The sequence below is a fragment of the Manis pentadactyla genome, chromosome 9 (genome assembly GCF_030020395.1).
Source record: "Manis pentadactyla isolate mManPen7 chromosome 9, mManPen7.hap1, whole genome shotgun sequence".
NCBI classification, from domain to species: Eukaryota; Metazoa; Chordata; class Mammalia; order Pholidota; family Manidae; genus Manis; species Manis pentadactyla.
The window spans coordinates 29544130-29570576 of record NC_080027.1 but is presented as its reverse complement, the minus strand read 5'-3'; the positions used below and the strand labels follow the sequence as shown (position 1 = coordinate 29570576).

Sequence of the window (26447 nt, the reverse complement as noted above, 5' to 3'; positions counted from 1 at the left end):
CTCACAAAATACTATTAAAATAAAAACTGTGTGGTTGTGTAAAAATATACATATGTAGGCATGTAAATGCCTAGAAAACATCTTGAAGGAAGACCAAGAAAATGTTAATAGTGATTGCGTCTAGGTAATGAGATGGGGGAAAGAGAATTTTGACTTTTTACTTTGTAAACATGTGTATTGTTTGAATAATTGACATGTAGACATTTATTTATTTGTATTATGTAAAAAATAGAGGATAACACCTCACCAAAGAAGATATATAGATGGCAAGTAAACATTTGAAAAGGTGTTCAACATCATGTCATTTAGAGAACTGTAAGTTTGAAAACAAGATACCACTACCTATTAGAATTAGAATGGCAAAAACCCAAAACACTGACCCACCACATTCTGGCAAGGGTATGGAGCAACAAGAACTCTCTCCCACTCATTGCTGGTGAGAATGTAAAGTGGTTCAGCCACTTTGGGAGATAATTTGGCAGTTTCTTGCAAAATAAATGTATTCTTACCATACAATCCAGCAACTGCACTTCTTGGTATTTACCCAAATGAGTTGAAAACTCACATCTACACAAAAACTTGTACATGGATACTCATAGCAACTTTATTCATAATAGCCAAAATTTGGAAGCAGCCAAGATATCCTGTAGTAGATGAATGGATAAATAAACTATGGTACATTCAGACAATGGAACCTTATTTAGCGCTAAAAAGAAAGGAGCATCAAGCCATTAAGAGAAATGGAAGAAACTTCAATGCCTATTACCAAGTGAAAGAAGCCACTCTGGAAGGGTACATGCCATATGATTCCAACTACATAATTCTGGAAAAGACAAAACTATAGAGGCAACAAAAAGATAAATGGTTGCCAGTGGTTATGGGGAAGAGAGGGATGAATACTGGATCACAGAAGACTTTTAAGGTAGTGAAACTTTGATGGTGGATACATGTCTTTCAACATTTGTCACAAGATGTATAACACAAAGAGTGAACTCTAACATAAACTATGAACTTTGAGTGATAATAATGTATCAATGTAGGTTCATCGATTATAACAAATGTAACATTGTGGTGGGAAAGGCCACCTGTTTGTGGCCTGAGGAGTGGGGGAGCAGGGAAGGATTGTGTGGGAATCCTCTGTACTTGGCCCAACATATTGATTCAATTTTTATTATGCTCAACACAATGGTCTAATGTGTGAGGGTATGGTGATAATTAAAACACAGTTCCTGTTCTTAAGGAGCTTAAATACAACATGGTGAAGCTATAGAACTGTACCATACTATAAAGAAGAATTTTTAAAGCGCTCTGATACAGATATGAGCTTATGGGAGTTCAAAGGAATGAGTGATTAGAGGGAATCTTAGACTAAGGTGAGGGCATATGAGTTGGGTCTTGAAACATAAATAAGATTTTGTCAGTTAGATGCAGCATGGCAAGGGACTAGGAAGAGCACTCTAGGTAGAGTGAATAATGCAAGCAAGACATGGAGGCATGATAGTATTTACCGTACATGAAGATTGGTGACTGCCAGCATAGCTTCTGTGTAAGAGAAGTAAAGGGATACAGTGGGAAATACAATTGATAAGAAAGGTGGGGTCGTATGCTCCATGCTAAGCTGTTTATGTTAATAATATACAGGGAGTCAGCACAGGTTGGCAAAGTCAATCACTGTTAGACTGGGTCCATTGTCCTGTAGCCAGGATGAGGTAAAGAGACACAGGCTTCAGTCACAGGGTCTGGGCCAGTGTTCAGGAAGGAAGAGATCTAGCAAGGCAGCACTCAGGAGCCTGCATCTAAAGCTCCCAGGAGAGAAGCATGGCTGGGATTGTGCCAACACCCAACTAAGGACATCTACTGCCTTTGGGCTCAGAACAGCTCTGCCCTTCCTGCTCAGCCCCTCTCTGGCTGGCCAGAACTTCTATAATAAAAATCAGTCTGGGGGGTGAGAGGTGGGTGAACTGGGTGAAGAGAATCAAAAGCAACAAACTTCCAGTTATAAATAAGACATGGAGGCATAATATACAGCCTGGTGACCATTGTTAACACTGTATTGTATTAAGGTTCTGACCTTAAATTACTATCTTTCTTTTTCTCCAATGTTCTGTTCCAAGTTCCTGGCTGATTCCCAGTTGTTCCAAAACGTAATGGTTTAATGGCTTGGCTCTGCATTTCAATATTGCTCTGAACCTCAGCCTCAGAAACCTAAAGATAAGGGCTTGTCACCTGATATGGACTAAGCTCATTGTTCCTAAGCTGTTTATAATCTTATCAGGAATACATGATTTGTTAACATTAAACAAAATGCTAGACTGGATAGAATTAAACTCTAAAATACATTTGTTGGTTAGGAAAAAAGGGACAAAGTAGAGTTAGAAGAAAATTAAAGTCAGGACACCTGGATTCTGGTTCTAGCTATCACTGACTAGTTGTAGGTACAACTCTGAATCTCACCTATAAAATTGGAGGATTGTTCTGTATGATTTCTAAAAGAACTTAGGATTCTGTGACTAAGTGCTATGTGAATGGAGAAAGAGAAAGATCTTTCGGTGCTATTAGTTGGTCCTCTGAGGGAGAAATATGGATTTAAGATGAGTTTTAAAGATGGATGGGATTTTTGACTGGGAAGATGCAAGTGAGAACAGTGGTTGAGTTGGAGGTAAAATCATTAATCAAGTAGTGAGGTAGGAATGAGCAGGGTGGTTTATAGCACAGCAAACACACTGGCCTGAGCACAGGATCTGGGAGGCAGTGGGAGAGGGCTGGCTGGGCACATTAGGGAAAGTTTGGACATGAGACTGAGGGCTTGTAAGGGATCCTTAAAGAATGGTCGTCTGGGAACAGTGGGCAGAAGGTATTGGTGGGAGAATACATTGGAGGGGAAATGAGGTTGTGACCACGGTCCAGGCGTGAGTTAAGTAACTTTGGACTAAGGTAGTTGACGTGTGAAGTGAAGAGGAAGTGGTAAATTTGTGACACATTTTTAAGGAGAAACAGAATAAAGAGGAAAAAGAAAAGGAAGCAATCTAAGTTCACCACCAAGGGTAGAAGAGTATTTCTTTGGGGCAGAGGTGGTCTGCTGGCAAGTTTCATAGTTACATTTTTACACATGAACATGTTCAAATAGTTGTACGACGTCCTCTAAGATGAATATGAATTTGTAGGCAATTAGAAATGAGAATATGATTGTCAGGACCAGATAGATATACAGTGGCCCTTGAACAATTTGGGGGTTGGGGTTCCAAACCCTCTGTGCAGTTGAAAATCTGTATACAACTTTTGACTCCCCCAAAACTTGACTACTAATAGCCTACTTTTGTTGACTAGGCATTTTCAAATAGTCAACACACATGTTATATGTTACATGTATTATATACTATATTCTTAAAGTCAGCTAGAAATAAAGAAAAAGTTTTCTTCAAATTGTCACAGATCTCAAAACAATTTTCCAATATATTTATTGAAAAAAATCTGCATGTAAGTGGATCCATACAGTTGAAACCATGTTGTTCAAGCGTCAATCATACAGAGTTTTTAATCACTCATACCAAGGTTTTAAGGTAAAACCTTAAAATTGAATGCTTGTGTATGAAGGAGAATATTACAAAGAGAAAATGTACAGATACATTACTCAAAGAAAAAAAAATGGAATCATAAGTCTTTCATTATATTATTTTTTTCTCTTATAGTACTCCTTCGAACTGTCCCAGAAATCTCTTTTGTTTGTAAATGTTAACAATCTTTTCATTTCTGGGCAATTGTATTAGTAAAGATAGGTTAGTTTATACTTATACCCCAAATCTCAGGGATCAAAAAGTACTACTTCTCATTCATTATACATGTTTGTTATTTTCTACTCACATTTTATGGGCCAAAGAAAGCCATGTAGCCACATCAATCTTTGAAAGAGGTGGGAAGTGCAATGTTCCTGTGTGCATTAATGGGGAGTGGGGATATTTGTGAATAATTCTAACAGTAACCATAGTAACAAACATTTTCCCTTTAGACTTCCTTCTACAACCATGCTTCCTCTACCTTTTTATCTGAATCATCACTAAACTGTTCCTGGTATCAACATTTTGTAACTGTTGTAAACTTAGTGGTGCCGCGGAGTAATTCCTATGTGAACAAGTTACCTTTTCTGCTTTTCTCTTTGTTTCCTCCTTGTTTTGATGCTAAGCCTTCCTTTGGTCCCAACGTTGCCTCTCCTTCCTTTCCTAATTCTTGGAACTAAAGAGACTCAAGAAAATGCTACACCCATAATCAAAACAATCTTTACCCCTCTCTCTCCTGACTGTGGTTCCACTTCTCTTCCTTCTTTTGCAAGGATAAATGCCTTTCCTCTAGGTATTGCCACACTTCCTTCTTCTACTTTCTCACTTCCTTATCACTTAGAGTTTAAGACCATTGCAGAGCAAAAAAAACAGCTGAGAATTAATAAATAATACTCAATCTACTCTTCTGTCTGATTAGCTGGTTGCCCTTATTTTCCCAGCCTGTGTGCATCCCATAAGTTGTTGACTTGGTTATTCTGATCAGAATTAATCTCTTTTTCCATCAGAATCCCATAGAATGTAGTTTGAATCCCTGATATGATTGTCACAGTCTGCACTGTCTCAGCATATATTTTATATATGCTCCCTCACTAAATTGTGACTTTCTATAGATGAAGCTGTGACTTGGACATATTCAATAATTGTTAACCTACTGATGAATCCCCTGTTTGAATTGTTTTGGTAACATTTGGATGCATCTGGATTCAGCAATTGGTACTTATTAAACTCTTGTTCATATCTAGGAAAAAAAACACTGAGATAGAAAATTACATGACTTGCTCCAGAAACTACACAAGAAATTCAATATGACTGAAACATAATATACAAGTTAAAGGCTGGCAGGAGACAAAGCTAGAAAGATGAGCAGGTGTCAGATCTAAAAGGGGCTGGTGTGCTAAGCTAAAGAATTTAACTTCAAAGCTGCTGGAAACATCTGAACTCCTCTTCCTGGCAAGTGGGATCTAGGGCACCATTCTGGGATTGTAGTTCCAGAAGCTGGGTCTAGTTATGGGTAGGGTGAGACTGTCCCTTAAGGTGCAGAGAATGGAAGTGAGAGGATCTCAGAATAGAAGCCCAGGAACAAACCCAGGATTTATTCAAAGTTGAGAAGAAACACCAGGAATAAGTAATATGAAACATGAACTGAAGGTACGGGGACAGTGCAAAGAAGTCAAAACAGAAGGCCAGAGGCCAGCCTGGTGTGGTTTCTTAAAACCTCCTCTCCCTTTTTGTGGGTACTTCCAGCCTGGTCTCTGGGTGGGAGAGGAATATTCTGAACCAATTTGGATCAATGGCCTTCCAAGGATTTTCAGTGAAAGAGTGATAGGAACTGTCGCTCTCTCTTCTTAACTCGAGGAACACAATATCTTGCTGTGTTCTGTTAGCCCTGCCTGCCGTGCATGTATTTGGCCCAGAGTAAGTCCTCAATAAATACTTAATGAATAAATAAATAAATAAATAAGGACTTGCTGCTAATTGCTAAGCAGAAGAATGTTTTTGTTTAGTCTATTCACATGCTACGTGATTATAATGCCATGAGAAAAATGATTTCACGCAAACCCACAAGAACTCACCCTTCTCTTTTATTTACTTTAATAAATGTCAACTAAAATCATATTATTTACCAGCTGGTCAAATGTAAAACTAACCTTTTTTTTCTAAAGTGTTTCAGGCATGCAAATTTAAATCATATGTATTAAGAAATAAAACAATAGAAAGGAAACCCCCAAAAGATGAACCAACTGAAATATAAGAACAATATAACACAGGTGGTTCAGCAGTTCTGTGGTATAAGTCTCCATAACAACAGAAATCCAGAAACAGCAACTGAGAAGACTGTAAAACGTAAATTTAGACAATAAAAAGCTGCTCCAAATCTCATATGTATGCGTGAGTTGCCAACCATAACTGAAATTGGGTGGCTAAAAGGAAGGGTGGCCATAGCAAGAGCTAGGATCTCGGGGGGAAGCTTCCCTATTTGTCTGCCATTCTAAAGTTGGGGGGCAACAGGTAAGCTTTGGGCCCAGAGCATCAGGAGAGAAGGCTTTAAACAAAGAACAGTTGAATAGGGTGTGACCAGCATGTACCCACGTCACAATGGTGCCATCATGAGACAAGTCCATGTAATATAAAAAGCGAAGGAGGAAATACAAACTCGAAGTGAAGATCAAACTGGTAAGAGCAGAAGGCCTCCTGGATTACCCTTTCCCACATCACAGTCATCACATACGCCTTGGGAATGACATCTGAAAGGAAGCGCATCCTAAGATAATCAACAAACACTTAAATATGCACTATAATTTTAGATATTTATGTGGACTTTCTGTCTCAGATTTCAGGATGATTCTCTCATACCTAACATCACCAGAGAACAAAACGCAGCATTCTTTCTCTGCAAAAATATGCCTTGGGGAATAATAAAAATAAGTATTTGGTCTCCCCTCCCCCCTCCGAGTTGCCAGATACACAGCTGTTAAAACCACTGTAGTGATAAAAAGTGTCTTTTGTATGCTAATGAGGTGAGTGGTGGCTGGAGGCCTGTAACTAGCTTCCAGATGCGGGGGTGGTTGGTGGGGAGGTGGGAGGCTGCAGAAAGACCAAGCCTGGATCAGAAGCTTGGAACTTTTAGTCCCAACCCCCAACCTGGAGGCAGGGGAGAGAAGTTGCAGATTGAGTTCAGTCACTAAGGGCTAATGATTCCATCAGTCATAATTATGTCATGAAACCTACATTAAAAACATCTAAACGATGAGGTTTGGATAGCTCCCAAGTTGGGGAACACCTTGGATGTGCTTGGGAAGGTGGTACACTCTAACTCAGGATGCTTCCAGACCCCACACTGTGCACTTCATCATCATGCTGCTCATTTGCATCCTTTATAATAAACCAGGAAATATACACGAAGTGACTTCCTGAGTTCTGTAAGCTATTCTAGCAACTTACAGAACCTGCAGAGACAGTAGTGGGAATCCCTGATTTGTAGCCAGTTGGCCAGACGTGCCAGTGGCCTGAGATTTGTAATTGCCATCTCAAAATGAGAGCAGCCTTATGGTTCTGAGCCCTGAAACCTGTGGCATATAACACCAACTCCAGGTAGCTAGTGTCAGAACAGAACTGCATTCCAGGACATTCAGCTGCTATCCAGAGAATCAGAGAATTGATGGGTGTGAGAAAAATATATATATAAATATTTGGTGCCAGAAGTGTGAGTACAAACAGCTCACCCTTGGTTATATTTATCTTTCTAATCTTACCATTCTATTTGTTGAAAAATTAGTATTTAGCAAAATCTCACAGGCTTTCTGTGTGGTCACAAGTCTGATTGCATGTGCAGGTGGGCCAGTTGTGATGGGAAAGCACTCGAGAGACCGAAGGAAAGACCTGGAGACACCATATGAGACATGAGGGTTTATTGGGACTTGCCTGCAGGGGTCCAGAAGTGGCCAGCTGGATGAGGTTGCACGCTGCTGTCGTGGTGAGAGGGGATGAGGACTAATTGAACGTCAGGGGTAAGGGGGCAAAGACTACTTTTCTAGAAGGGATCATTCTTGGGTGACCACCGTCCCAAGGAAGAAAACCTTGGTCAGGGCACCTGCTTTGGAATAAGATGTTTCCATGGATAAGATCAGCCTGCATTTGGCCAGCCCAAGGCCATCAACATTCACTGTACTTAGCATACCACCCGAAAGAGGGGTCACAGTTATCCTAGGTTAGTGCTTGTCCCCACCCTCTCAGTGTGTGTTCATTCATGTGTGTTTGTGAGAAATTTGGAATAGGTATAGAGATGAATCTTGTTTTATTTTTCCTCAAACATTTCAGATCTAGAATGAATGTTGCTCTGTTCTTTCTTTTCCCTATTCCCTACATCCTTTAAGTAAACTTCAAGTTAACTCACTGCTTTTGGAAACCAGTTTCAACCCCACTCCTTCCAGTCATTCTCCCCTAGGTTTTGCAAATATTCCATTTTCTAACGCATTCTGTAAGGCAGTGGAGAACCAAGGAATTATTTCAAGTCTTGAAGACATGGTAGCATTCACCATGTGATATTAGGTAATTACTTAGGCCAGAGGCTATGTAGAAGATGCATTTGAGGACAGAGGTTAGTGGAGCGGTGCACAAAGGTACAGGTTCTGGAAGATCTTGTTCTCAACACTTACTGATAGTATAACCTTGAACAAGTTACTTATCTTCTCCAAGCCTGCATTTCTTCATCAAGGGCAATGGTAATGGTTTTCTTTAGGTCATGTTTATAAAGTGATTAATATGAAGACTGGCACATATAAGCATTCACAAATGGCAACCATTAAGTTTTATTGTCCTAATGTTCTGTGAATGTTTTTCAGGTTGGTCTTAGCTACATTTTAAAACTCTTTCTTGTCAGTATCTCTCTTATTTCCGATTAAGGGTATCTGATGCTAAATCTGTCTTCCAGTCCTGAGTAGGTTATTCAAGTGTCATCCCATTCCAACTGTGGGGGAACCTGATGCCAAAAGAATGCAGTTGGTCTTTAATGCCCACTTCTTTTAGTGCCCCTGAGACCTATTCATGCTAAGCTTCCCTTCCGGACTCAAGCTTTTCCAGCAGGAGAAGTGTATTCCAGGAAAAGAAAAAGCATTAAGCCTAAACCTAAGACCTTTGCATTTATCAGTATGAGCTTTACTAATACACTAGTGGAAGAGGTTTAGAAGACTCATTTATGAACAACTTTTGTGCATGTGAACTATAAATATCTGGGTGGAAATGCCCTTACTTTTGTCCATCAATGTCCATATTGTCATAAGCATTTTTTCTTTCATGGTTAGTTTCTTCTATAAATTACAAACTCCATCAAGAGAGGGACATAGACTTAGTCTTCTGCAACCCCACAACAGGTACACTGTAGGTTTGTGGGTAAAATTACAGGATTTCCAGCATCTCTCGCCTGGCTTTAGTGCATCTCCATATCAACAGGCGTTCCTAAGGGGTGGAGAGGCGTAGTTCGTCTCCATATCAGTGGGTAATTACCTGGGTGACCGAGGGCTAATCTGAACCTGAGAGGCTGGGGGAAGGCTTCATTTGCTTCTGCCAGAGCAGGAGAGAGATGACCCCTGGACCACTGTTTGTAAGTAATAAACGGGTTTTAAACTTTATTTCTCCCTTTGACTTATTTCAGTTTTAGAGGTACTTTGCCCTGGGGTTTCCTTTCCCCGGAGTTACAAGGTTTCTCAGTCCATGTTTGTTGAATGAATAATGATCCCTACGGAATGATATTATTAATGGGAATTTCAAGCCAAGTGGGAGAGAAGCTATTTGGGGGCAAGCTAGCCTCTCAATTCCACTTGCAAAGCATGAAAGTGATCACCAATTCTTTGTTCATGTGTTGTGGCCCTGTTTTGAAATATTCAAAACTTACCCATTTATTTGACAAGAATTTATTGAGTTTCTATTATACACCAGACTCTCCATTTATATATTTGTTTTCAAAGTGATAGGAGTTAATTTCTCGGGTTTAAAAAAAATTATTTATAAGTTAATATTAGGGAAGGGAAATGTGCACTTAATATACTTGTTATGTTGATATCTACATATTCATAGAAAATAATATATACAATGTACAATATCATGTATACATATATCTGTACATATTATGTAATTCGTAGTCCTCAGGTAAATTTTGAAAATAATCTTCCCCTCCCACCACCATTTTTACTGATAAGGAAATTGATGCTTGAAGGTGCAGCATCAAAGGTCATGCAGCTTGTGCATACAAGCACCAGAATCTAGACCTGACTTTGTCTTCCTTCAAAGTCCAGGCCCTTTTCCCCACACCATACTACCTCTTGGTTAGACCAAAGACTAGGTAGGTTGTTAATAAATACTTAATAAATCCATGCGCAGGGCCAGGTCTGAATGATTAAAACAACTTAGCCCACATGGCACACACATCAAAATGTTCACATTAAACTAGTAGATAATTCTGAAGACAACTGCAGTAACTTAATCAACCTCTCACCAGTCATTCAGTGGCCTTGGAAATATGCTTTGTGATGGGGACTATGAGCACAAAGTAAAGTAGGGGATTATTAGTTTTTATTAATGCTGATAATCAAGCTGGACAAGTCAGGTTGACATTTTTTTCTTTTTGGACTGGTTTTGCTTGCTTGATTGTATTTTAGGCCATTCCTTCAATCTGTTATTTCTAAACAGCATGACCTAGAGTATTAGCAATTATCTGGTTAATTTAGCCAGTATGAAGAGCTGGTCTGGATAAGAGTAATACCAAACTGACAACTGGAAAGTAAATCAGGGTCAAATTCAAAATTAGGTTCTGAGATCTTTAGGCCATCCAAAAACTAGGCTGAGAGTCTTGAGAAATTTATGCAGGTAGTTTCCAAATCATGGGTAGATACAGGACTGGAATGGAAAACTAATTAGTATACGCATCTCAGGAATGAAAGGCTTGTATGATACACACCCTACTGTGTTCAGGAACACAGAGCTCCTGAGAGCAGCCCCACACCACAGCCCTGGCTGGGCCCACGTCTCTAACTGGTCCGTAGGACCCAAGGGGGCAATTCACAGATTCGTAACTCTGGAGTCCCTGTGGAATGACTTCTCGGGACTCTTCCTAAGACCATGCTCCCCCACCCCTTCTCTAAGATTCATGTCCTGTCCAGAAGCATCTTGGGGATGGGTGCGGGGCTTCTAAGTGCAAGAAACCCTGACTGTCCACCTTGGGGAGTCTGTGGCAGGACATGTTAGATGCAATGGAAGGTCTGTGGCAGAGACAGTCCCTTACCCCTAGGTAATGGTCCAGATAGAAGGATTCTCCTCAAGGTAGGAAAAACATCATGTATTCTAACCCAGTCCTGGGATCATACTTGACCAGAAATTCTCTTGAGTCAGACACTGAGAAATGTGATTCAAATGTTGCTCTAACTCAGACCTGAAGGAAAGTCTGCCAAGTTCCTTGACAAAGGTCTTTAAGAAACTGAGGAAATGGGCCTGATAAAAATGTAACTGTAGGGAAGCTACAAAAGCCCAAGAGCGGGATTACCATTTCTAGAGAATAGTAGTGACAGCTCTACCTGCCCAGTACTCCCCACTGCTTCGGAGCAAGCAGCCCCAGCCAGCAGGGTAATGTGGTTGAAGAAGCAGGGTGGTCAGGGGGACCCGAACTCGGCTGGTCAATGTGAAACTGGTCAGAGCCACAGCAGCAAGAATGAGCAGAACCTGTGAGGCAGCGAAACTGAGAGATGGGCAGTGGCCGCTCACAGGCATTTCATAGAGACCTGGGAGAGGTGAGGCTCTCCTAGGACTCTGCCTGGAAGGAGGCACTTGGGGCACCAGCATTCCTGATTTTGCCTGGGTGCCATTTTGCTTCCTACAGTGACTTTGCATTGATTCGTTGTCATCCATTATATTCTTGGTGGTGTTACTATTGCTACTCTTAATCAAACTGAGTTCTGCTGGTGTGTGTGTTCTACCCACATTTACTCTTACACAGTGAGGTTAAAATACTTTAACAAGCTTTATTTGGCAGGGCAGTATAGCCAGATGGTTAAAGTTTGGGCTCTGGTGCCAGAAGGGCTCGAATCCTGACTCTACCATTTATTATCTCCATGTCCTTGAGCAAGTTCTGTAGCTTTGATTTCCCTAAGCCTTGATTTTCTCATCAGTAAAATGGAAATAATAAAACCTATGTCATAAAGTTGTTATGAGGCTTAAATGGGATGAACGTATGTAAACTACTTAGATCAGTGTCTACATATAGAAATTCTCAAGTGCTATTTATTATTATTGTTGTTTTTAGTAGTACGTTTTTAAAGCTCACAAAGCACTATCATATGTATGTGCTCATTGGAATTATTTAGTGCTCACATATAATGCAAGTACATTAACAGGGGAAGGGGGAGATTGGTAAAGGGGAGACCCTTTCCTCCTCCTTTCTCGGGCATCTGATGTTAGATGAGGCGTGTAAGTCATCCCAAAGCTCTGGGTCTTGTCTGTGCTCTTCCTCTTCCCTCCCACCAGCTCTCAGCTCCCTTCCGCTTAACTTAAGGTTGGAATGTCCCGTCATGGGGTCGGTCACAGTTCCAGCACAACCTCATCTCCACTTGACAGTCATCAAATCTTTCTGCATCTTACTCAGAAAACAGCGGAGCCCCTTTGCGGGCAGCGAGAGCACAGCCCCCGTGCTCACTGGCTAAGCAGGGCCTCTGGAGGAAAAGCCCAGTGCAGGGGCAAGTCCTGGGCAAAAGCCTCAGTGTCCCCCGCAGTGGTTCCCCTTCCCTCTTACTTGAGGCTCCTCCTGTATGTGGCTGGGGAAATCCAGCCCAGTCATTTCTGAAGACCTCTGAGCAAAGACCTTGATCTTCCACTACGGTTGCTCTTGGTGGGAAAGGTGGGTGAAGCAACTGTCCCCACCCACATCCACCACTTCACAGTCATCTGCTCAAACTCTCCAAATGCTCTGTCACTGTCAGAGGAAAATAGACCATCCCCATCAGCCCCCAAATTAGTCAGGATGACAGACTCAGCCTTCAGAAGGGTGTATGCATGGGACAGTCATGTTTGGCATACTCTTCCTGTAAAGTCCCCTCATCACCAGTCACCTATGAAAGATGATCACCCCTATTGCTTCCCTCCCTCCCACACTCCTGAGAAAAACACATGAAGAAGCAGTCAGGTCTGGCCTTATGAGGCCTCTTAAAACAAGGTTATCAAAGAGCTTAATTGGAGGATTTAATGAATAACTAACATTCCCCGTGCTGAACGCTGAAAATTCCCCGTGCCGCCAAAGTCCCATCTGTTAAATGCCCTCCACGTTGCTCACAGCTGTGGATGAGATCAGGGGTCTTTCTGCGGAGGCTTCATTCTACAGCCCCCACCAATGTCCTTTGACCCATCTGTACCTCTGGTTCTGGCCTTGCACCTCAGCGGTGGGCTCCCTTTCTATGTCTGCCATCTCAGGCACAACTTCGTCAAGCATTCAGCAACTTAGAATTTTTGAAACCCACAGCCTTCATGCAGAGCACCCAAACTCTTCACTGACAGGAAGTTTAAAATCTGTACTTCAGTTCCCTTGATGCAGTTGTCTTTTTCTTCTCCCTGATCCAGTGTACTGGCTAGCAGGTGTTCTTTTTTTTCCCAGGAAATGGAACTGACATTAGGGTTGATGCTCTTGGATAGTGTCCCCCATCCTTTCCTCCTATTGGTTCATGAACCTTCCATCCCCGCCTAATGACGGCAGCTGTAACAGGCATGGCCACCCAAAGATATCCCTGGAGCCTGCAAATGTTGCCTTAATTAGAAAAAAAGTCTTTGCAGAAGTGATTAAATTAAGGATCTTGAGATGGGGAAATTGTCCTGGATTATCTGGGTGGGTCCTTTGCAATCATAAGTGTCCTCATAAGAGAGAAGCAGGAGATTTGACACATGAGAAAGCATTGTGGAGATGGAATAGAGAGAATTGAAGACGCTAGCCTTGAAGATAACAGTGATTATGCCACAAACCCGGGAATGTGGGAAGCCATCAGAAGCTAGAAAAGGCAAGCAACAGATTCTCCTGCAGAGCCCTGTCCCACAGGGAGAGTGGTCCTGCAAACACCTTGATTTCAGGCTTGCAATTTATCCCTTCTTTATACTTTCCTATATTTAATTTTACTTATAATTTTATTTACTTAATTTTAATTATACTGTTCTGTATTTAATTTAAAAATATGTATGAATGAAAAATAAAAATTTTCTCAAAGAAACAACAAAACAATTTTCATTTATTACATGCAAAGAAAAAACACTAAAATGCTTCTGTATTATTTGAAATTTTATGGTGACAATACATTTACTTATTACTTATGGAACTTTAAAAAACAGACTGCCAAGATATATGCAGAGAAGAAGGCTATTGGTTACAAGAGCAGCCAATGAAAGAGCCCATTACTAGTGTGCATGCTGAGGGGTAAGGGGTGTGCTTTAGGCCTGGCAACCTTACGACTCCCGCTGATTTTTGCGCCATGAGTTCTATCGGCACCGGGTATGACCTGTCAGCCTCTACATTCTCTCCTGATGGAAGAGTTTTTCAAGTTGAATATGCTATGAAGGCTGTGGAAAATAGTAGTACAGCTATTGGAATCAGATGTAAAGATGGTGTTGTCTTTGGGGTAGAAAAATTAGTCCTTTCTAAGCTTTATGAAGAAGGTTCCAACAAACGACTTTTTAATGTTGATCAGCATGTTGGAATGGCAGTAGCAGGTTTGTTGGCAGATGCTCGATCTTTAGCAGACATTGCAAGAGAAGAAGCTTCCAACTTTAGATCTAACGTTGGCTATAACATTCCACTAAAACATCTTGCAGACAGAGTGGCCATGTACGTTCATGCATATACACTCTACAGTGCTGTTAGACCTTTTGGCTGCAGTTTCATGTTAGGGTCTTACAGTGTGAATGACAGTGCACAACTCTACATGATTGACCCATCAGGAGTTTCGTATGGTTATTGGGGCTGTGCCATTGGCAAAGCCAGGCAAGCTGCAAAGACAGAAATAGAAAAGCTTCAGATGAAAGAAATGACCTGCCGTGATGTTGTTAAAGAAGTTGCAAAAATAATTTACATAGTACATGATGAAGTTAAGGATAAAGCTTTTGAACTAGAGCTCAGCTGGGTTGGTGAAATAACTAAAGGAAGACATGAAATTGTTCCAAAGGATATCAGGGAAGAAGCAGAGAAATATGCCAAGGAATCCTTGAAGGAAGAAGATGAATCAGATGACGGTAACATGTAACATACACTTCAGCATTAATTTTAAATTTCTAATACAGTCCCGTGTAACTGTTTAGCTCTGTGGATTATGACATACCACTGACCAATTTTCAATAAATTTTTGTCTTGCTACAAAAAAAAAAAAAAAAAAAGATATGGACTAAATTAACCCCTGGGTGATAGGATTCTAAATGACTTATTTCCTTCTGTACAATTTTTCTCCATTTTCTAAGCTCACAACACTGCACAGATAGTATTTGTATAATAAAAAATTACATACAAAGAAAAAATTTTGATGTAAATCATTTGTTGACATTTAAAGATTGCCACAGATAGATTAGTAAAAGGAAAATAAAGCTACAAAACAGACTGTTATGGTGATTTTTGTTTTAAAGTAAGTACATATATAGAAAGAAACAATGAGAGTTCCTACATCAAGATGTTGATAATGCTTATCTTTGGTAGAATTATGGATAAATTTTGTTTTACATTGTGTTTTGTGTTTCAAATATTTTGCATTTGTCGTTTATGAATTTTGTGATGAGACCAAAATATTGTTAAATAAGAAAAGTTAGAAGTATATAAATGATAGAATAAGAGATCATTTGGGTCAGAACCCTTAGGTCTCTTCATATAGAACATCAGATGGCATGCTAGGATAATATGACTCCTGTAGCTGCAACAGAGAAAAGAGCTGAAAATTAAAAAAAAAAACAAAAACACTCTCTGAATGTATGCAGAAAAAATAAGATTAAAATTGGGACATTCTGACATTTTGTGCGGGCTGCCTGCCCTCCCAGAGACTGGAACTTAAACACCACCGTGAACTAACAAAACTAAGCATTTACAATATTGGCCTCTCTGCTCTAAGTCATTCACAGGTGTCTTTCATTCCTGTAGACTAAACACTTTTCCAGGGTCTAGATTCATGCCATGGCTGTCAGCATCTCCAGCAACTTGGTCCTAAATTCAGCGAGGGCCAGCTCTGTCCAAGAAAACAGTCTTCATTTGAGAGCAGGTACATGCCGCACAGTTGACTTTGCATTTCTTCAAATTCCAGAATTCTGCTGATGAGACTGTTCTAGTCCCAGAAGTCTGTCTGGCCAAGTCTTTGCTTCCGCCGTGAGGGATGCAGCTGCACCCATGTGCAGCTAGGTGCCTTTGTAGTCACGACTTCTCAAGGATACCTTTTCTGGTGCCAGAAATAGCTCACCATCTCTGCCCATTAGTCATCACTAGCTGAAGCTTTGAGCAAGAACCCCTCTCAGTAAGAATCCTGCCCATGAAATCCTGCCTCCTAAATCCTAGTCCCCTATGTAATCACAACAGATGCCAATCACACATAGTTAAGGAGAAACAATCTGGCTGGAATCCTGAATCATGCATGTAGCTGCATGAGCTTCTCACTGGACACGTGCACAAAGTGCACAAAGAATGCAAACGCCCATTCTTTATCGCCAGCTCATGCTGGCTCCAATTCTATCTTGTCTCTTGCTCCAGCAGCTAGGCTGGACACTGTGGACTCCCCAGGGATATTTTTGCCCTTCTGACTTATGAATGTCCCAGACACTGAATAAGGCAGAGAAGAGGTGCAAAGTTAACTGCCTTAGGAGCTAAACAAACCAAAAGTCCCCAGAGATGACTGACTGGGAAAATATTGTCTCAGTCCACTTGCATTTAAAATGAATTCGTTTCTCCAACAAGATATTCTGCAGAATCACTGTACAAAATCTCCATTTTGTTCTAGATTCACTTCAGAGGTCCCTTTTCTTTGGAAAGGACAGAAACCTTGAGCTCCCCCTGGAGGTAGGAGTGTGTTAGTAAGAGTCTCCCTGGACTGTGACTTGATTTATCCTAGCCAGTTTCATTTTAGCAGCAATCTTTGTTAACTTGGTTGCTGACTTTTGCACACTTCCAGTCCCCCTCTAGGTGATCTGCCTACAGCCTCCATGACGTCAGACTGGGGCTTCCATTCTCTTTGTATTTGAACTGCTCTAGTCTTGATAATAGGAAGGGTGGCTTGCCTGGTTGTATAAACAGTACAGCCTCTTTCCCAGTCTTATCTTGCCTGCATTTTCTCCTCTACTACACTTTTAAGTCATATGATCTTACTTGGAGATCTTTTCAACATGTTCCCTTCCTCAGTATCCTTACTATTGCTCTTCACATTACCTAACATTCTTCTCCTACCTTCAGTCCTTATCTCCTTATTAAAATCTTTTCCATTCCTTAAAAGCCCAACTCCCAGGACAGCTTCCCCACACCCACCCACCTCAGAAATCCTATGGAACTGGTTTACAAAGCACTTCTGTATGCAGCTTCATGTTTTAGTTATCTCTGTGTAGCTTATCTTACTGTGTTCAACCCAATACCCAGCAAATCTTCAAGGTCTAGTGTGCAGTAGATAATCATGAGAGAAATGTCAAAGTAAGTTGTTGAAGAATGATTTCTAACAACCCATTTTCGAAGAACAGAGATAACTTCACTCTTAAAGAAAGCAGGGAGGAGAGAGAAAGAAAAGAGACTAAAAAATAAATGTCATAAAAATCTCAGTTCTGTTGTAGACAGAGCACTGGACTAAGGATCAGGAAACTGGGCTGTTTCTTGGCTGCTAATAAATGAAATGGATGCTAACCTACTCTCTAAAAAACCATGGCAGGGGGTTATAGAAACTCTCAAGTTTATTGCCATGCTGATATTGTATAGCCATCTTCCCATTTAGTGACACTGCTAGCTGACCATACAAGATAGCCTTCAGATCCGTTGCATCTGCCACTAGCATAGTATATGTGCTAATAAATATTAGTTCCTCTTTTCTTCACCCATAATGGAAACATTCTGCAACATTCTCAGTTTCAAGAAAAGGAAAAGTTTGCTTTGAGAGTGGACGCATGTAGGAATATTGGCTGATAATATGGTAATACATAACTGTATAACCTGCTTGATCAAAAATATTGCAGAAGCATTTTTGTACTTTATGGAAGACCTTTTTGGTGGTTGGGTCTCTCAATAGGCCGAAAACGTTTCCTTACCATTTTTCCCTCTGGCTCCTGCCATTTGCCATTTCAGGTAGAAGCTTCCATTCCAGCAACTAAAGGAAAACTGAAAAGGAACTATGCCAAAATAAATTCTTAGTCAGGCACATCACAGTCTGGGAAGATGTGTAAATCATTTGGCAAAAATTTTCTACATGGTAAGCAAGGAAGGAGACGGTAACACTTGGAAGCCAATAAAAAATGGGAAAGAGTTTAAATAAGGTATGCCAAGAAAATAAACAGATGCCAGCAAATTGCACTAAAGTTTCTGGAATCTAGGACAGCTGCAGATGTTCAGATTAATACATGGAGTAACAACTCATTTCTCAAGGATGTTACTGAAATGAGGAGTTCTGTTGATGGGACTTTTAGAGTTCACCAAAATTTAGTTCTCTGTATTTCTAAGAAGCTGACTTAAATTTCCCCATTTCATCATGCTGTTTTCCTGACTGGTTTAAGAAAATTAACTATCCATGTCCCTGCAAATATGTGCTGTTCTTCCATTCCTCTGTGCCTTTGCAGGTGCTGTTCCCTCCTCCCCCATCCTTCAAAACCTGTTTTAAATCCCTGCGAAGACATGTCTGACTCCAGTCAGCAAAGAGAGTTGCTCCCACTGCCATCCAGCCACCTTGGCTCCTAGCCCTGTTACTTTCATAATCACTGAGGCCCTAGCTGGGTGAATGTGGGGTGCACCCCTTTGGGGATCAGTGTGGAAAGTCAGGAGGAAACTAATTAGGATGGCTGTCCTCAGTTCTGAAAAGTCAGTGGCCTCTCTTTAGTGAACATCAAGTCCTATTATCTGTAAACACACATGCACACACCAAAACAAACCTTATGAAATGTTTTCTTGTGATACCATGCTGAGTATATTCTGAGAGGCTCTTAATAGAAGCCAGAATATGAGAGGAAACTCTAGATGTGAAGAGTGCTGAAATAGGAGAGTGATAATAAAGAATCCTTAGTCTCAGAAGACTTTGCAAGGAGCATGGTCTAAGTTTACCCCCTCCCACATCTTCGCTCAGTTACCCTCCTACAGTAAGGACCATTTCAGCTTCCTTAGGGAAGTGTGTCATGCTCTTGCTGATGAGAACAATCATAGCATCTTCTACCTCTCAGTTGCAGCATTTACCATAGTTGTAAATCTGTCTATATATCTGATTCTTTGTTGGATATCTGTTTCCACCCCTAGACTCTTTAAAGTAGGGGCTTATATCTGGTTTTGCTCACCACTATACCCTAGCTCTTAGCTTACATCCTGGCAGATAATGGGATTTCAATATTTGTAGAGCAGATGAATACTGTTGCATGAAAGACAATAGTCAAAGGGAATTGAAACATAGATTTAAAGGGACTGCTTAAGGTAACTTAGCAGTATTGCTAATGATCAATATAATGGAATCAATGTAATGATTCAAGGGTATGAGAGTTTTTTTCCTCCTCACCCCATATATGTGATGTCTTTTCCACCATCATTTCCCTATTCTCTGACACCAATTTAGTGCCCCAAAATTCAATTCAATTCTGACACCATCTACCTGGTGTTAGCATTAGATCCTACAAATTAAAGGGCTCACCCCTCCCCCCCAGACTGCCTCCACTTTCCAAGGTCATTTGCAAGTCCCAGGCCACCTGTGCTTCTGACCTACTGAATTTAAATCAAGGTTCCCACAAGCCCCTCCTCAGGTTTGATAGTTTGCTAGAATGATTCACATAACTTAAAAAAGCATTTTTACTTACATTTCCTCATTTATTATAAGGATACATGTGAACAGCCAGATGAAGAGGTATATAGTGTAAGGTCCAGAAGGGTCCCCAGTGCAGGAGCTTCTGTCCCCAAGAAGTTGGGATGTGACATTCTCCCAGCACCTTGCTGTGCTCACCATCTTGGGAGCTCTCTGGACCCCATCATTTAGGGGTTTTTATGAAGGTTTCCTTACATAGACATGGTGATTAAATCATTGGCCTTTGGTTATTAGACATAATCTCCAGCCTCTTCCCCTTCAGGAGGTGGGGCTGAAAAAGTTCCAAGCTTCCAATCAAGGCTTGGTCTTTCCAGCCACCGGCCCCATCCTAAAGCTATCTAGAGGTTCATCAAGAATAGCCTCATTAAGACACCCCTATTCTTATGACTCAGGACATCCCAAGGGTTTTAGGAGCTCTGTGCCAGGCACCACGGACAAAAACAAGTGTTTTTTTTTTTTTTAAACAAGTGTTTTTATGATGCCACAGGGTGGGAATTAATTTAAGGGTATATACAGTTAATAAGCAGTTCGCAGTGATGATGCCAACAGTGTTGTTAACCAAGGTTTCAAAGGTAATCGTAAATCATTATGTTACACTTGGATTTCATCACAATTTATTTCCCACTAACTTCTTAAATAAGCAAATTAATGACATCAGCATGTCTTCACTCAGTAATTACAACTCTCCCCTCCCCACTTTGTCTAGCCCCAAAACCATCTTGCTCCAAGTCACTTATTTGATAATTAGATGTTACAGACACTCGTAAGAATGTGTAGCTGAATTAAAATTCTGGTTCTTTAATAGCTTTTCTAGAAAGAGAGATGGATGCCTTTTAACAACCTTAGGCTCCATGAGTTTAGATCTGAATTCTCTTTGCTTCTCCTCTTCTTCCAAATTCAACATATCAAAGATTACTTTCTAGTAAAAACTATAAATAAGTTGAGAACTTAAGGTAGTAAATCAGACCTTGGCAATCTATACACTGCTGCTCAAAGTTATTGCTGACAGGACAGAAGAAAGCAAATTATATACCATCTATTGCTGAGAACTTCAGTCATTCATTCCCCCAAGTGGTTGCTGAAAGCCTTCTATATCCCTGACATTGAGCACGCAGGAGACCTCTCTGATAAAGTGAAAATAGGTGGCCCGTAGTATATGAAATGAACGGAACATACAACCTGCCTTTGAGAAGCTCCTAATCTTGTTAGAACAAAGGATGAAGGCACAAATTATAGGAAAAAAAATCCATAATTAAATGCTAAGATAAAAATAAGTAGTCTACAGAAGTATGGGGAAAAAAGCAAGCAACTCAGATAGATTGGGGGATTAGGAAAGATTTCCTGTCAAGCTAAGTTTTTTTTTTCCTTCAAGCTAAGCTTTCAAAGAGCTAAATGAAAAGGGTGAGGTAGGAAGAAGTTTCATATATACATATGAAAGAGCTCATAATTTAATCAGTAAACTATGTTAAGTAATCACTACAGGCCTTTACTTAAACACTTCCAATCTATGAACATTCATAAATACGAAACTCTGCTCCTAAGCAAAACCGCACTAATTCTTTCAGACATGCCAAGAGTTAGTGGCCAGGTGAAGCCGTGTTAGTCCTAGGCATGTGACCACTAGGTTGTTCTTCGATCTATTTAATTAATTCCTTAATTTGTAGTGTGGCAAATCCTGCCATAAGTTAGGCTGGCAGCCCAGAGACTGAGGTGAACTGGAGTGTGAGGTGTGAGGTGAGCTCTGCTTCCATCTACATGGGCGAGTGGCCCAAGGCACCAGCTGCTTTCACCTTGCCGGAACGTATCCTCGGTGCTGCCCTGCTTCTTCCCTCTCCAGGCAAGCCAGAGACCTCCTCCCATTCTGAAATGTTGAAACAAATTCAAAATTTTACAATTTTATGCATGGTCAACAAAAAAAAACATATATGCAGGGTTGAATTCAGTCTGCAGACCACCACTCTGTGACCTATGATCTTCGTATATTTGATGTTTGCTTTCATTTTCCAATGTTTCACAAAAATTACAAATGCCATGCACCCTTCACGTTCAATAGGAGCAAATGCAGGTGGAGTAGGAACAGAGTTAGCAAGAAGAAACATACAACTAGTAAAGAAATGAAAATAGATGTAGCAAACAACCAAAAATGATAAATGTATGTCCTTTGGGAATAAATTGTTCAGTAATAATGACAATTCTGAAAAACCAAGAGCCAGTCATTCAGTCATACGTACACCCGTGTCATTGTGAAAATGATGAGCAAGAATGAGAAGTGATTGTCAGAATGAAAGACTTTAAGAAGGTGCAACTAGAGGAAGGAGATCAATGTCAGATGCCTAAAAAAAGTGAATTGTATACAAAGACAGGCATTTGTTTAGGAACTTGAGGTTAGACATGGTTAAAAATGCTGGTACTGAAACCTTTAACACCACCACAGTTAAGTTCCATAGTTTCAGAACATTATAGCTGCCAAGGAGTCTTCTATACATGCAGCTGTCGCCAAAGAGGGGACCTGTCTACCTCAACATATGTCAAGGTTGTAGAAACTGATCTATGGAAAAGACAGCTGATAGACTGCACAGACAGTAGGAGAAAAGAGCATGTCTGGGTTGTGGTTTTAAAGACAAGCTTATTGTTATTTTTTTAAAGCAATAATTGTAAATGTCCTCCTTAGACCCCCAGTCTCCTGCCTAAAGGTCACCACTGTCAAGACTTTCTTATATTTCCTTTCACACAAATAAGTATATACTATAAACTTACTGCACTTATTATATTGTACACTTATTTCTGCAACTCTTTTCCCATTTAATGTATTCTGGAGATTGTTCTGAATTAATTCATGCGGATACACCTTATTCATTTTGAAAGCTACATCTAAACATATGCCACAACTTATATAATCAATACTTCATTGATGGATTTATATTGTAGTCTTTTGCTATTATAAACAGTAAGTGTCTAGTTTGAAATCTTCAAGGATTCTATCTGGTGGAATTGCGTCCTCGACCTGCAAGCTTAAACATCTTTTAGTCCTTTTGGTCTTGGGAACAAATGAACCTGAGAACAGCCACTTGTTCATAAGCAGAGAAGAATCTGGATCTGGAAAAAGGTAAATGTAGAGGAATGACCAATGATGAAACTAAATCCAAAATTAGTGAGATCATAAAAGGCCTTATATGATCATCTAAGGAATTTGACCTTCTCCTGAGAGATATGCAGAGCCACTGACTGGTTTTAAAGCAGAATGATAATAAGGTCATTATATTTATGTTTGAGAAACAGGAGAATTGAGGGAAACCAGAAGGGGGACTACTCAAATAATCCAGGAAATAATTTATGGGGATTTTAAATGAGTGGTGGAAGTGGGACTGAGAAGAAGGGGATATGATAGTAGAGAACTATTAAAGGAATAAATATAGCATATAGTACTTTGGATGAATTGGATAGAGGTGTGATTGAGTGGGAAGAATGTAAGGTTTTTAGGTTCTAGATTAGCCCACTCAGTACATGGTGGTGGTATTAGTCACTAAGATAGGAAGGAGCAGTATAGGGCAAAGATGATTAGCTAAGTTTTGAACATTTGACCTTAACCTCTGGGGCGTGCAGGTGGAATATATAAGTCTGAAGCTCAGTACTTAAGAACACTATACCCCAATAGCAGACATCAACATATATTAAATAGTTGAAGATATGAGAATTGAATAGGTCACCTGAGGGTGACATATTCACTGATGGAACAAAAGAAGAGATGGCAGTATCCTAAGAAGGCATAGGTGATAGGTGAAGGACAAGGAACTCAGGAAAGAAGTAAAGAAAAGACCTTAAATGACTGTTCAAAAATTAAAACTGGCATAACAAAGGATTCAAATATTGGCATAATAAAGGTAAAAATTTTATCTTATTTGAAACTCACAACAACCCAAAGGTATTTAAAGCAGATATTATGAGCAGAGTCCCATTTCATAGGCAATGTAAACTCATTTAGATGACTAGCCAGGATTTCAGTTTTAAATAGCAGAACTGGGACTGTATCCCAAGTCTTCCCCAAATTCCACATATATTCATTGTACCTTGCTGACTCCAAATTTCTTATGATTCATAGATATACAGACTAGCAAAACTAGGAAAGCAGAAGGAGGAAAGAGATGATACTAATACAGTATCAACCTCCCTCCACATGCCCTCTCCCCATGCTTTTTACACAGTAGGAAACTAAAACTCAGAAGTTTAAAAAAAACACCTTACCTTAAAACTTCAGTTGTTACCAAAACTTACCTAAAACTCCAATCCCCTCCTCCTTAAACATTTGTGGGCAAAGAAGCATTAATCCTTTATCTGCATAAGGATACATGTGCTCGAGACTTTCATAATAAAGGCATGAGAAACTTAGCTCTTTACTATAATTGTTGTAATCATTTCTATATTATAATCATAACAGAGGAAAATGTAAGACTTCTTAAAGCTTTGCTCTACCCCACACAATGTTCTTTATTTTATGCAAGTGTACTGGCTGTGGAAGATATTCTACATAGTGTTCACTAGTATGACAGGAATGAGTGTTAAAGACAAGTAGACCATCTCCTAATAAATAAACTAGCAAAACACTATTATTATGGGCCTATAAAAGCTTAGAAATATTTTCATTATAATCTATTTTGTGATAGTGAAAATGGTCTTAACTACAATTTAACCTGAAGGAATAGAACTTGGTCATAAATTTTAACACAGATTTTATTGAAAATGTACATGTCTCCTGCTGATATGAAAAAGGTTTGTTTTTAAAAGTTGATATGTATACTATAAAACCAAGTTATACAAGTGTGTAGCAATTGGATAGATTCTAAATGCAGGTTAGAACACGATTTTTCAAGGTCTTTTCACTTCTATGGATTAGTGATCCTGTGAAAAAGATCTCTGCTCAGAAGCTCCAACCTGTAAAGTGGCTTCAGTTGGATAGGTAAAATCTTTCAGCCCATGTGGTAATAACTCCAGGAGCTTGCCTCCTTTAAATCCTCAAAACAGGTCAATATAAATTAAGATAATAAACAGAGATAATATTGATTTCATTCATCCAGAAAACATTTATTGAGTGTGAAACCACTGTGGATATGAAGATGAATGAGAAATGGATTCTTCCCACAAATAATTTAGCCTAAGGTTGGGGTGTGGCACAGCTAATTAACTGGGTTAAGACTGACATCTCTGTTGAGAACTTGAAGTACAGGTATTTTGTATTGCTGACCCATGGACTTTGGGATATGGACCGATAAACAGGTGACATGAGGCCAAGTGGGCATTCTGGTATGAAAGCTGAAAAGCTTGGTTGGTGTTTTCTCATTAGTGCTTGGCGTCATTGCTCTTCCTGCTCCCAGAGGAGGGATCTTTCCCTGCAATTCTGTCCATCCTTTCAGCTTGTAGCCCCTAAGAGGTTTCCAACGTTTTAGTCATCAGATGGTAACTCCAGGGAATGTTAACTGATATAACTTTACCAGAATGAAATGTAACATTGAAAGAGTGATTTAACTTTCCTCCTCCAAGGAAACAATCAGAGATGGATATAAACATGTATGCTCATATATATGAAAAGATCAGAAACAATTTAAATGCCAAATAATTGGGGTGTGGTTAAATAACTTCTAGATATCCTTATAATGCAATACTTTGTAGCCATTAAAATTATGTTTTAGGAAAATATTTGCCCAAATGCTCTTGTAAAAATTGCTTGCAGAAAACTGAACAGCTACATGTAAGAGAACGAAACTGGATTACTGTCTAACCCTATACACAAAAGTAAACTCAAAATGGATCAAAGACCTGAATGTAAGTCATGAAACCATAAAACTCTTAGAAAAAAATATAGGCAAAAATCTCTTGGACATAAACATGAGCAACTTCTTTATGAACATATCTCCCTGGGCAAGGGAAACAAAAGCAAAAATGAACAAGTGGGACTATATCAAACTAAAAAGCTTCTGTACCATCAGTAGAACAAAAAGACATTCTACAGTATGGAAGAATATATTCATAAATGACATATCTGATAAGGGGTTGACATCCAAATTATATAAAGAGCTCACACACCTCAACAAACAAAAAGCAAATAAGCCAATTAAAAAATAGGTGAGGAGCTGAACAGACACTTATCCAAAGAAGAAATTCAAATGGCCAACAGGCACATGAAAATATGCTCCACATTGTTAATCATCAGAGAAATGCAAATTAAAACCACAATGAGCTATCACCTCACACCAGTTAGGATGGCCAACATCCAAAAGACAAACAACAAGTGTTGGTGAGAATGTGGAGAAAGGGGAACCTTCCTACACTGCTGGTGGGAATGTAAACTAGTTCAACCATTGTGGAAAGCAGTATGGAGGTTCCTCAAAAAACTCAAAATAGAAATATAATTTGACCCAGGAATTCCACTCCTAGGAATTTACCCTAAGAATGCAGCAGCCCAGTTTGAAAAAGACATATGCACTCCTATGTTTATTGCAGCACTATTTACAATAGCCAAGAAATGGAAGCAACCTAAGTGTCCATCAATAGATAAATGGATAAAGAAGATGTGGTACATATACACAATGGAATATTATTCAGCCATAAGAAGAAAACAAATCCTACCATTTGCAAAAACATGGATAGAACTAGAGGGTATTATGCTCAGTGAAATAAGCCAGGCAGAGAAAGACTAGCATCAAATGATTTCACTTATCTGTGGAGTATAAGAACAAAGCTAAAACTGAAGGAACAAAACAACAGCAGACTCACAGAACCCAAGAATGGACTAACAGTTACCAAGGGGAAAGGGACTGGGGAGAGTGGGTGGGAAGGGAAGGATAAGGGGGAAAAGGGACATTACAATTAGCACCCATAA

The 26447-nt window shown here is 39.8% G+C and overlaps 1 protein-coding gene across 1 annotated transcript; it reads left to right on the top strand.

Annotated features, from left to right (window-relative positions):
* Window positions 1-13954: 13954 nt before the first annotated feature.
* LOC118923329 (proteasome subunit alpha type-3-like) lies at window positions 13955-14948 on the top strand. Its single transcript, XM_036906987.2, has one exon. It carries the CDS (start codon window positions 14051-14053, stop codon window positions 14816-14818), a length of 768 nt encoding a protein of 255 aa, XP_036762882.2. The 5' UTR covers window positions 13955-14050; the 3' UTR covers window positions 14819-14948.
* The last annotated feature ends 11499 nt before the right edge of the window (window positions 14949-26447 follow it).